The sequence below is a fragment of the Ursus americanus genome, chromosome 10, assembly GCF_024610735.1.
Source record: "Ursus americanus isolate L20-20 chromosome 10, mUrsAme1.1.p, whole genome shotgun sequence".
NCBI classification, from domain to species: Eukaryota; Metazoa; Chordata; class Mammalia; order Carnivora; family Ursidae; genus Ursus; species Ursus americanus.
In genome coordinates, this window is record NC_142136.1 from 71,211,152 (window position 1) to 71,224,684 (window position 13,533).

Genomic DNA, 13,533 nt, shown 5'->3' on the forward strand with positions numbered 1-13,533 from the left:
AGTGCCAGGTTGAGGAATTGGCTTTCCTTTTGTAGAAGCAGTTGGGGGTTGCAGAAGAATGTGAAGAAAATAAGAGCACTGTCTTGGGGATGCTAGTGTTGTAAAGGGTAGCTAGGAGAAGAGGAACATGCCTGAAACCCTTTTGAGTGATGGCTAAAAGAACAGGTGCCACAAATAACTGCAGCCTAATTTGGGAGTAGTGGTGGGATGGATGGAAGCTAGAGGACGCACAAGTAGCATGTTCTGGAGGGGGAGTCGGTGGGAACTTGGTGACTGGGTGTGGAAAATGAGGCAGAGAGTGAGAAAGAAACAGGATTCTCTGGTTCTAGTTATAGGGTGCTGGGAGTCTAGAAGTGCCATTAGGAAGTGCTATAATAGGATCATTTAGAAGGAAATAATGACATGGTTTTTGGATGCAAGTGTGAGTCAGATATGTGGGAACTGGGACAATTATCTAATAACTATTGGGAGAAAAATAAAGGTAGATGTGTTCTCATTACGTACTGACCAGAACAATGTGATAATCATTTTATTAAAAACTATACAAATAAAGAAAATGGAGGCACATCTTTATCATCTTGTTATGGAGGAATGAAGTACTGGGAGAATTTTTAAAGGGACAAAAGAATGTATTCAGTTACATGAAAATGGACGATTTCTTTATGTCAGTGGACACACAGGCACATGGGATGCCTGGGGGAAAATTATAATCTGATGAAGAGCTTTTATACTTAATATATTAAGTTCATGTCAAGAAAACACTATAATTCAATAGAAAAAAAAATGGGCCAAGAATATAGAGGCGCTTACAAGAGAAATAAATATAATCATATAAAGCTAGAGTCAAAAAGATGCAGACTGAAGGAAAAATTAGATATTACCCTTGTATTTTCAATGGTCAGATTTATAAATATTAAAAAGAATAAAATTAACCAGGATTAGAACAGTTTGGGAGAAGTTAGCATGCTTACACATTGCCGGTAGGAGTCAGAATTTTGTTCACCATTTTGGAGGGCAGTTAGTGAATGGCAGGGAAGTAAAGCAGAAGCTGGAACTGAGAAGTGACCATGAGATCTGGCAGTCAGACACTTCTGACCACAACAAAACCAGTCTCGGGCTGATGGCGATGGGAGCCCTTTGCACTGACAGTCTTACAATTCAGAAATATTGGAGGTGAAACGAAGGTGAGGAGAAGGGAAATAATTGTAGACAAGTCTTTGTTTTCATTTTAAAGCTGTCAAGACATGAACTTTATGTGGAGGGGAAAGAGAGGTTGGAGAAAGATAAGAAATACAACAGAGGTTGCCAAAAGGTATGGGACACTGACCCCCAGTAGGGCGGTGGGGGGTTGGGGAATTCGCCTTCAGACAGGGAATGGGGAGATCTATTGAAAGAAGAAAGGAATTAAGGATGTATATAAATACAATAATAAACTTGAACATATGGAGGTGAAAAGTATTGTTTTATTAAAGGGGGGTGTGCTGGGGCGCCTGGGGGGCACAGCAGTTAAGCGTCTGCCTTCGGCTCAGGGCGTGATCCCGGCGTTATGGGATCGAGCCCCACATCAGGCTCCTCCGCTGTGAGCCTGCTTCTTCCTCTCCCACTCCCCCTGCTTGTGTTCCCTCTCTCGCTGGCTGTCTCTATCTCTGTCGAATAAATAAATAAAATCTTTAAAAAAATAAAAAAAAATAATAAAGGGGGGTGTGCTATGACCTCTGATAGTCTCAATTTTTCCCAGAATTCAAGGTTTCCCCCTTTTCCATATGGCATAATTTCTCCAAAGAATTGTCTGTGCTCTAATTCCTCTCTTCCAATTCTTTCTTGAGCTCTTTCCAGGAAGCTTTTGCTCTCATTCCACCAAAACTCTGTATCAAGGTCACTGGTGAATTCCATGTTGCTAAATCCAAGGCTTATTTCTCAGTCCTAATCTTACTTTACTTGCCTGCAGGATTAAACACAGTCAGTTCTTCCCTCCTCCTTGAAGCACTTTATTTGGTTTCTGCACACCGTACTCCTAATTTTCTTTTTACCAGTGTCCACTCCGCCTCAGCTTGGTCCCTTCTTACCTGATAGACTTTATAATGTTGGACTTTCTCAAGGCCAGTCCCCTGAACTCTCTTAGGCTTACACTCATCCACTCTCCTTTTGGTGATCTTTTCCTATCTATACACTTTTCCTTTCCACACACTGATACTTCCTAAATTTATATGACCAGCTCAGTCCTCTCCCTTGAACTGGGCTTGTATATGTAGCTGCCTGCTCAGGGTGTCTACTTAGAGATCTGATAGCCATGTCAACCTTAAGATGTCCAAACTTGAGCAGAGCCATTTAACCTACGCTCTCACACACTTTTGCATCTCAGTTATGTTAATTCTGTTTTTCCAATTTAGACCAAAAACCTTGGGATCATCCATGACCCCCCCCCTCCATCGGCCATGCACACATTTTATTCATCAGATCATATTGGTCTGTCTTCACAGTACACCCAGAATTGAGTCTCTTCTCATGATCTCAGCCATGTCCACCTAGTTCTTCAACTGTCCTCTTTTACTTAGACTATTTCAGTAGGCTCCTCATTGCTTCTACCTTCGGCCCCTTCACTGTGTTCTCAGCATAGCAGCCACGGTGGTTCTGTTAAAGTACTTACTCAGAGTAAAAGCCAAAGTTCTATAAGCCCTGCAAGATTTAGTTAGCCCCAGTTACTGCTCTGACCTGTTTTCTTCTGCCTGCTTTGTTCATTTCTTCCACACTGGCCTCTTCACTGTTCAGTGAACACGCCAGGCTCATTCTTTCCTCCTGGCCTTTATACTTACTATTGTACTTGTCTGTAACAAACATTTTTACACCAGGTACCTGTGTGGCTTTCTAGGCTACTTCCTTTTGGTTTTAACTGAAGTGTCCCTTGACAGTGAGCTTTTTCCTGATCACCCCACTTAAAAAGCTGCCCTTCTCCCAGTACTGTCTTCCCTGTTGTACTTTCTCTTTCCAGCTGTGTAATGTTTTTAGCTTCACAGTAATCCTGTGTGTAAGCAAGAAATCATTGCTATTTTACACACAAGGAAGTTGAGATTTATAGACGTTTAAGTGCTGTGCACATCACTATGTCCCATTGCTAGTGAGTGAGGGGCAGGGCCAGATTTTGAACCCAGGTCTCAAACTCTACGAACTCTAACTCCAGGGCTGTTTCGATGCTTTTCACTCCCTTGGACAATTGAAAGTTAGTGGAGGAATTGTGATCCACAGTCATTGAAACTAGAGATTTTTGAAAAGACCTTAAAATTAAGAACTTATCAATCAGTTGGAAACAAATGTTTTCTATATGTACTATGCAAGAAGTTAACGTTTTCATTCTTTAAAAGAAAACAAATGATTTGTTTATTAAGATGAGAAGCCTTGCCTTTGAATGTAATAGAGAGGAGCATTTAAATGATAGCCAGCAGATAAACATCTGCAATAAAACCAGACCAGCGAAAACTGTGGTTCCCTCTCACCACCCACCCTGCATCTCTTAGGCATATGCAACACTTAGGAATTTGTGACACTAAGACGTTAGAAATTGCCCCAACTCAGCTGGCTGGTGAGGATGCTGTTGGGAAGAGCCCACGTGCTGCTAGAGCCCGTCTTTCCTGGAATAAAGTTCTTTCCCCAGAGGTCTTTAATTATTGGCAGAGGTTTGTCTGGATACTTAGCTGTCTAGACATGTTTAGCATTCCATATGGTATGCTTCTTTTTCGAAATAGTTTTATATCAATTCTATTTTTAAGTTAAGGTAACATAATATAGTATGACTTTTAAAAATACAGCTTTGTATCACTAGCTGAACCTATAAGACATAAGGTAATACAGTTTGGTTTGGGCCTTTATCCTTTCTCATTTAAAAAAGTTTATCATCGTAACTTAGTGGTTCAAAATTAGAAGACTAAAGGTAGAAGGACATTTCAGACTGGTTATTTCTCTGCTCACCGCAATTTAACCTCCATTTTATAGAATATTTAAGATCTTGAAGTTAACAAAAACAATAACAAATGTTGGGACTGACAGGTTAATATGACATATCACTGAACATTTTATTATATATAGAAAGACAGAATTGTAAGAATTTTAGAGCTACATTTAAGTCCGTGTGTGTGTGTGTATGTGAGAGAGAGAGAGAGAGAGAGAGAGAGATCAATTAGTTTTTAGGCAAAGCTGATAGTTTATACACAGGAAGCCAAGGCATCAGAATATATATGATATACAGCACATGGTAGACATTGGATAAACATTTGGTGAATGAAAGAATTAATTGCATAGTGACCTAGTTACCCAGCTGGCGTAGAGCTTAGTCCCTAAGTTTCATAGCTCCTAGCGTTTTTGCTTAGCTTACTAATTTTCTAGATTATTAAATAAGGTACATGTTACTACAAGTAGCATTTTAAGAATTTTAAAATGTTTTTTCACACCCTAAGAAGGGATAGACAAATAGTTAAGTGTGCTTAATTACAGTTTTACGTAGAAAAATGAGAGAATTATGTATGTGGAATTGTTGGAAACTGCTCTTTGGTAGTTTTCTTAGTGACATGCAGTAGGAAATAAGTTTTAATTAAGAATAGAATTTATTTGGGGTGCCTGGGTGGCCCAATTGGTGAAGCAACTAGTCGTGATCCCAGGGTCCTGGGATCTGGCCCCACATCGGGCTCCCTGCTTAGCGGGGAGCCTGCTTCTCCCTTTCCTGCTCCCCCTGCTTGTGCGCTCTCTCTCTCTGTCAAGAAATAAAATCTTTTTTTTTTTTTAAGTATAGAATTTATTTAAGACTGTCATCCAGCATGCCAAGTATTTCTATACAGCTAAATACCAGACATACTTCTTCCTGTAGGAAAAGACTCTGGGGGAAAGAATTTTATTCCAGGAAAGACAGACTCCTCCAGTTCAGGCTCATCTCAACATTTTACCTTTTTCAGTTTTTGTCTTTTTTAAAAGTAGTGTTAGTTATTGACTGGTACTTCTTGTGATAAAAGGATATCAGAACCCCTCAGTGCTCTCTACCAGTTGTTCTCAAAGTGTGACCCAGGGTCCCTTGTTCTCTTGTTCTATTGGGTCTACAAGGTCAAAACTGTTTTCCCACTCATGCTAAGACATTCTGTGCCTCTCTCACTGTCATTGTCTCATGAATGCCCGATGGAGTTTCCAGAGGGTACATGTGATCTCGCAACAGACTGAAAACAAACAGATTGGAGACTCCGGGTTTGCAAAGATGTAAAACGATGGCTTCTCTTCTCACTGTATTTTTTATTTTGGCAAAAGAGATGTTACTTTCATAAAAATCTTGACATGCAATAGGTTTATTGTTTTATTAACAAATGAATATTTAAACATTTTAATTAATTCCATTGTCATTTCAAGAATGTTCCCTAAATGGAATAGTGTAGTATGCATCCTTTTAGGATTGGCTTTTTTTCACTCAGCATAATTCTCTGGAGGTTCATCCAGGTTGTTGTGTACAGCAATAATCATTCATTCTTTTTTATTGCTGAGTACTATTCTACAGTACAGATGTACCATGGTTTGTTTACCCACTCACCCGTCGAAGGTCGTCTGGGTTGTTTCTAGTTTGGGGCCGTTGCAAATAGAGGTGTAGGTTTATATGTGACTTTCATTTCTCTGGAATAAATATCCAGGAGTGCAATAGCTGAATTGTATGGTAGTTGCATTCTAGTGAGTTTTTTATCTTTTTTTTTTTTAAGATTTTATTTATTTGTCAGAAAGAGACAGCGAGAGAGGGAACACAAGCGGGGGGGAGTTGGAGAGGGAGAAGCAGGCTCCCTGCTCAGCAAGGAGCCCAACGCAGGGCTCAGTCTCAGGACACTGGGATCATGACCTGAGCCGAAGGCAGTCGCCTAACGACTGAGCCACCGGGGCCCCAAATTCTAGTTTTTTAAGGAACTGCCAGACTTGTCCAGAGTGGATGAAGGGATCCTTAGGTGTAAAAGTTTGACATCCGTTGCTTTATACAAAGGTACTATCAAAGCTGATGTGTAACGTATACAGTAAGAGAGTTTTCTTGTATTGATGTCAATTAAAAAAATAAAATTCTCAGACTTTTGAAGACTAAAGGAAGTTATGTCTTATTCTTTGTAATCCTAGAGCAGGGTCTAATATATCAACTGCTTTGCAGTGCCATAAATTGCAAGGTTTTCTCCTATATGTTTATATAGTGATATTAATACATTTTAGGACTCTTAAACATTTCAGGCTCAAGTATGAGCCTGAGAACAAAATTTTTTTTAGTGCATAATATGTGCCAAGAATGGGAAATACAAAAGATAAAGAAGATGCTATCTTTACCCTCAAAGAGCTAAGAAGACAGATAAGCAAGAAGGCAAATGTAGTAATTGCTGAAATGAAGATATGTGTAAAGAGCAGCAAGAGCATAAGGGAAGGGAGATGTACCCAAGAGTAGGAGGGGGGCTGATGGGTTCTATAGAGCAAGCAGAGTTTGAATAGGAATTGCCAGGAGGACACTTGAGGAGAGAGTAGCCTGAGACTCTTGATGTTGATGAGTCAAAGGAACACTAGGGGTTTCCCATCTAACCACACTTTGGTGGGAATCTTTTAGCCCATGGCCTTTTTTCTGGGCCGGATCTCTAGGGTTAGGGACTGTGAGGACTCTTTCAATCTGAATTAAAAATAACCTGAAGAGGGACGCCTGGGTGGCACAGTTGGTTAAGTGACCGACTTGATTTTGGCTTAGGTCATGATCTCAGGGTGGTGAGATTGAGCCCCTAGTTGGGTTCTGCACTCAGCAGGGAGTCTGCTTAAGATTCTCTCTCTCCCTATCCCTCTGCCTCTTCCCTTGCTCTTTCACACGCTCGCTTTCTCAAATAAATAAATCTTTTTTGTTTTTTAAAGATTTTATTTATTTATTTGACAGAGAGCGGGAGAGAGAGAGAGAGCACAAGCAGGGGTAATGGCAAGCAGAGGGAGAAGGAAAAGCAGACTCCTGCTGAGCAAGGGGCCGGATGCGGGACTTGATCCCAGGACCCTGGGATCATGACCTGGGCTGAAGGCAGCCCATTAACCAACTGAGCCACCCAGGCTCCCCCTAAATAAAGAAATCTTAAAAAAAATAAAAATAAAAAATATATATATATAAAAAATTATATATATATATATAAAACCACAAGAGAAATGATCTGAATAATATGTAGTTTTGGAGTTTGCAAATTAACTATGAAAAACCATAGCATTTCCCAAGAGTCTCTATGATGCACCAGGGTATTCTTGTCTCATAAGCCAGGAAGAGCAAGCCTGTTATTTGTGACTAGAATTAGGTAGGAAACAGTGTCTTCTTACTCCCTTTCTATTGTGCTGGCTATTTTTCAAGATATTATTTAAAATGTGTTGTAAGGGACACCTGGGTGGCTCACATGGTTAAGCATCTGCCTTCGGCTCAGGTCATGATCTCTGGATCCTGGGATCCAGCCTTGAAGTGATCTCCCTCAACAGGGAGTCTATTTATCCCTCTCCCTCTGCCTCTCTCCCTGCTCTTGCTTGCTTGCTTGTTCTGTCTTTCTCTCTCTCTCAAGTGAATAAACAGAATCTTAAAAAAATAATAATAATAAAATGTGTTGTAATATTCTCAGCCAATTTAATAACTTCCATCTCTTTACTATACCTGGAATATTAGCTAACAGACAATGTAGTTTGTGAGGATACACATTTATACTACATTTTATCTTAATATTACAAAAAATATTTAAGATTTACTTATTTAACTTGTATTTTAATATTTCAGATTGTGGTCATAGAATATCTGAAATCAAAATTATATATAAACATGGACATACCCTTCTATAAACATAGATGTACTTCTGGCCACCTAAATATAGTAAGAGTGCGCAAGTAAATTGTCACCTGTGTGGTCACTCAGCATTTACTGAGCTGCTCTTCTGTGGGAGGTTTAGCTCTTAAGGAGCTCGCAGTTCAGTATGAGAAGTAGTATTAGGTGTTGCAATCAGACTTGCACACTAAGAAGGAATGAAATTATCTGCCTGGGTTGGGAGTAGAGGGATGGGATTAGGGTTTAGAAAGACAGGACCAGGCTGCCTTTGGTCCTTACAGAATTCATACAACTAAGGCTTTCGTGAAATACCTCTCCTCTTTCTTGTAATTACTTAATTTACTACTGGGTTATTTTGAAGCAAGAAAGAACTAGATTTATCTTCCTTATCTCTTGCCAAGTAATTATAAGTTGTTTGGCTTTGTACAAATCATAACATCTGTCTGAACTTTTGTTTCTTTATCTTTAATAATGGCAATAATAGCTAATACTTATATAGCACTTATTATGTGCCAGGCACTATTTTATACACTCATTTATTATTTTATACACTCATTTATTATACGTTCATTTTTTCTTTATATCAGTCATTTCAAATAGGCACTGTGATTACCCCCATTTAACATATGAGAAGGAAACAGACATTTAGTAAGGTCACAAAGCTAGTAAGCAACAGACTGAAGATTTGAACCCTTACAGACTGTCTCCAGAGTATGTGCTCTTAAGTACTTAGGCTGTGCAGCTGCGCAGTTCTGTACTCAGCACTTACATGCACATGCTAGTGGTCTACCGTGGTAATTTTTCACTTAATGTTTGTTTCATGGTAACAGAGGTATTTCGGGGGTGGAAGATAATGTGGTTGTTATTTGGTATTTTAAATGGGAACATGTTATTTTTCCTCATGAAAAGATTTTGTGATAAAATGAAAATAAAGAACTAAAAGTTATTTAGAGATTTAAAAAACAGCTTAAACATAATAGTCTTAAGAGAAATGCTTTCTTAGTCATTATGTGGGAGGCTAGAATTGCAGTATATTTTCTTGAAAAGAAAATTTAGAATAAACACTATCACAAAGAAAGAAGAGGAAAGGATATGTGAATTTTCTTGCTAATTGAGTAGGGAATGAGAAGAGTTCTTAGACATTCTGTATTAAAATACCTAGTCTGTCTGGGATAAATGCTGTTTCTCTCAATCTCACATACCTCGCACTGACGTTTAAAAAGTTATGATGCCCAGAGGGTAAAGAACAAGCCTTGTGAGTTACAAAATACAAGAAGCATTTGCTCTCTTAATGTTGGTACTGATAGGAGTTTAGATCACAGGCTGCGACTGTTGTTATTTTGTTTATAAGTAGTTTTAAAAACAGGTTATCGAAGGTCAGCCATCCCATCTGAATCCTGTCCCACCTGCTCATAATTCATGGCACTTCTTGTTAACTTTGTTGAGATGTTAATATTGTTCTTCTAATAAATACTCCAAATAAATAAAATAATAAGTACATATGCGTGATTGGAGCAGAATCTTCTTATTGAAACAAGTGTTGGGAGCGTTGACATGGTGTCCTACCCTCTCTGTTCTTGTGGCAGGGAGACCCAGGTCTGATGATTCCTGCACCCCGAGTACACTGTGCCTCGGATATTTTCACCCGCTGCGTACGCCCTGAGTGTGCCAGGGGCTCTGAAGCCCCTGAGACTCTGCAGAGGGGCCTCATCTGGTTCCGTCTGGCCGACACACCCTGTCACAACTCAGCAGCGCATGCTTTTCCCCTTTTGAAAGTATTTCCAACTATAAAGCCAAACTTGAGTTAGATACCAGTCCTCATCTTTCTCTGTATTCCCATAATAGCCTCCTGCGCACGGCTTTCTTGGAGTACATTGAATTTTAATATTGGTTTTCTTAACTGTACTCTCCCTACCTCTCCTGTCTCCTTGTTCAATGTTTAGCACATACTAGAGACTGTAAATATTTACAGAAGAGCAAATATAGACAGCTGCTGCCTCTGGAGTTGATTTTTAACCCCTGGTGCTACTGGGGAACTGAGGGGAGCATTCCTTGCTAGCCTTGCACTAAACTGGAGAGGCTGTTTTGAAAGTCTTATGGTTGGAAGAGGAGACAGACACACGCACACACAAATTGCTGTTTTGAATAAGCAAGAACAGATCAAAGTCGGGAATAATATGAGGTGGAATTGTAATTTATAACACCTCTTATCAATTTAATTGAATTACACTGGGCTTTTTCCTTTAATGCCATAAAATAGTATTGCACTTCATGGAGTTTGCACAGATGTTATTTATCTATGCTGTGTAGTTTATCTTTCTGTAATCTGTGCTATATAGAGAATATTTTAATCATGCATATTTTGAAATACATTTTTTCCAGACATGGTGCAGGGTGAAGGTCGTTTTTTAAATAGACACTGAATTATCCTTGGGACAACATTTCAAAGACACAGTCTTCGGTATAGCAGTGTAAATGCATAAAATCAGAAGCAAAGCACCATGACTGGGATGACAGATGCAAATGTATTGCATAATATACCTCAATTTGCATTATTAGCATGCTATGTAGATTAATTGGCTTTAAAAACTACCATTGAGCAGTGAAGTATTGGAGGATTTCAGTCAGTAAAACGGATAGATTCTTTCTTATGTCACACCATATGCGGCATCTTTGCTTTTAATCACAAGTTCTTTTTTCACCAGGAACTTGGCAACGTAGCCAAGTAGTTTAGCCAGCTAGCAAATTAGTTAATTTCTTAGGTTTTTATGACTAATTTATCACCTGATCTAAATTTTATTTTTTACCTAAAGAAGAAGTTAACTAGTAATACTATATTGATAAATTTTAGCGCCTCTTGATTGATATTAATTGCATTTTTGATTTGTTTTGTTTATCTAGAAAAATCCTGATTTTAGTCCAATACATCACTGTCCGTTAAAGAAAACCATACCTGCAGTGGAAGTCTAACGTACGAAGATACAGAAACTGCTTTGGTTGATTGGAAATGGGAACAACGAGTGATGAGATGGTGTCTGTGGAGCAGACCTCTTCATCATCCTTCAATCCGCTGTGTTTTGAGTGTGGCCAGCAGCACTGGACAAGAGAGAACCACTTGTACAATTACCAGAATGAAGTAGATGATGACCTGGTCTGCCATATTTGCCTTCAGCCTCTTCTGCAGCCGCTAGATACCCCCTGTGGACACACGTTCTGCTGCAAGTGCCTCAGAAACTTCTTACAGGAGAAGGATTTTTGTCCATTGGATCGGAAAAGACTCCACTTTAAGTTGTGTAAGAAGTCTAGTATTCTAGTTCATAAGCTTCTGGACAAATTATTAGTGTTATGTCCATTTTCTTCAGTGTGCCAAGATGTCATGCAGCGCTGTGATCTGGAGGCACATCTTAAAAACAGGTAAGCAAACAATACAAATGAAAGAGAAGTCAAGTCTAGGTTTTATAAAAAGGTGGGTCAAGCAAACAAAAACTTCGTAGAGTACCAAGGCATTAGTAAGTACATGGACAAATCAAATACAAGAGAGACAATAAATACGTTGTGTGAAACTATATTTTGCGTGATAATTTATCAAAAACACAGATACAAAAACTACACTGAAGAAGTACCTATTAATATTTTTGCTGGTATAAATATGAAGCTGTTACATTCATATGGGCAGCAGGGTATAGTGATAGACTTTTTTCCAAAGTGGTTTGGCAGTTTGTGAAAATCCTTTTCTGTAGCTTATTATCCTAAGGAAATAATTCAAAAGAAGGAAGGATTATATATAAAGATATGGTCACTGCAGCATTGTGCATAGTTCAATAAATCGGAGTTGATCTAATTAACAGTGTAGGGAAGGGTTAAAACTACCCTAGTACATCAACTCCATGGGATATTATGCAGACAGTACAAACGGTAATTTTCTTGCAACATGGAAATGAGGGTGCATGATTTTATTTGCTAGGATCTTATAAAGAATCTGTGTTCAAGGTCTAGACCGAATAACTAGGGGTTAGAAACTTTAAAGCATTCAATGGGGATTTTTGTTCTAATAAAGCTTTTTAAAAGGTTAAGTGATTTATTGACCTGATTAGTGAGTTTTATAATTTGACTTTGGTGAAAGACTTGAGTTTTAGAATTATTTATACCCTTAGGAAGGGTTAAAATACATCTCTTATGACTTACATGTGAAGAATCATGTAATATGACAAAAATAAAGGTATTGATTTCTAGATTTCAGAGTTCAGCCACTTGTGCACTAGAAAGCTGGAATTGCTGTGAAAAAATTCACAGTACTATATATGGGGTATCATAGACTCGATGGAGATTATCTCATCTCATCCCCTCACTTTATAGATCAAGAAACTGAATCACAAAGATTTAGAGCTAGTTTATGGTATAGTTAGGCCTAAACTTCTAATATTCTTATTTGCCATTCTAATATACCATGCTGACTTATTACCTACCACAGGTCAAATCATGTTCCGTACTAATGTGTGGTAGTAAGTTTCCTAGAGACATGAGTATATGTGGTCCTTCTGTTCCTAAATATCAGTGTTATAAAACGAGGGTACTCATTAGAAATAGAGATATATGAGAAAGAACAAGATGTTATTACAATGTCAGAAACATGAGGATTTATAGAAAAATTGTTTAAATCTAAGCTGTATTGTCTAGTAAGAGCTAAGAAAAAGTACAGGGTAGGTACAGAGACTTGTGAAAGTGCACGTGGCCTTAGGTTTCCATGTGTCCTCAGTCACCAGCAGGTGTAGGATCTGAGCACGACAGCAGAGACCTTGTGCAAATCGACCCCAGACTTTCGGTTTGAATGTGGTATTCTGGGTGGGGCCTACTTTGATGTTGAGGAATATCTTAGGCTTGCCTTATTTCTCTCAGTTGGACTATTCTTTTTAGGGGATAGTTTTCTTCTGTGACTCTTTTATGAACATCAGTTATAGGATGTTAAAAGAGCTGCACAAAGTCTCAGTTCAGTTACTAATTATTTTGGGAGCAGTGAGGTAAACATTACACAAATTTTTAGGAATATTCACTTAACTAAAATGCCTGTAAGAATTTAATATGTCATTGAAGTATCATTAGTATTTTGGATCAAGCAGTTTATGTTGGTGATGTAAAAACTTGGGAACAGCAAACTGTCCTTTCATTTGTAGGTTGATAAAGGCTAAGCAGTCATGTCCAGTTGCAAGTTCCATTTTCCAAGTAAGCTTGTTAATATTTGAGCTACTCGTTTAGTCATTTCCAAAGCATCTTAGGCCTGTGTAGTGAACGATACATTGAAAAAGGTGAATGATTTGAGTGACTTGCTTAATATAAACAGCTAAGAGTGATTATTGACTATGAAAAATAAAAAGGCAGATTTATTAAGTATAATTTTTATATCCCATTGGAACAGACGTGGGTGAAACAGCCCGACCTTTTTCTAGTTTCTGAGTTAAAACTGTTGATGTTAGGGCGCCTGGGTGGCTCAGTCGTTAAGCGTCTGCCTTGGGCCCAGGGCGTGATCCCAGGGTCCTGGGATTGAGCCCCGCATCAGGCTCTCTGCTCCACTGGGAAGCCTGCTTCTCCCTCTCCCACTCCCTCTGCTTGTGTTCCCTCTCTCGCTGGCTGTCTCTCTGTCAAATAAACAAATAAATAATCTTTAAAAAAAAAAAAAAGTTGATGTTTAGTCTCTGCAAGCTGAGAGCAAGTTAGAA

At 38.7% G+C, this 13,533-nt stretch overlaps 1 protein-coding gene across 4 annotated transcripts in view; it reads left to right on the forward strand.

Annotated features, from left to right (window-relative positions):
- Nucleotides 1–13,533, forward strand: part of LNX2 (ligand of numb-protein X 2) — an 85,397-nt gene that overhangs the window by 39,365 nt on the left and 32,499 nt on the right. For all 4 annotated transcript variants that reach the window (XM_045797049.2, XM_045797051.2, XM_045797050.2 and 1 more), the window contains one exon: nucleotides 10,721–11,233. In XM_045797049.2, coding sequence (XP_045653005.2) covers nucleotides 10,827–11,233 — 407 coding nt within the window. In that variant the 5' untranslated portion in view covers nucleotides 10,721–10,826. The remainder of the gene's footprint in view (nucleotides 1–10,720; nucleotides 11,234–13,533) is intronic.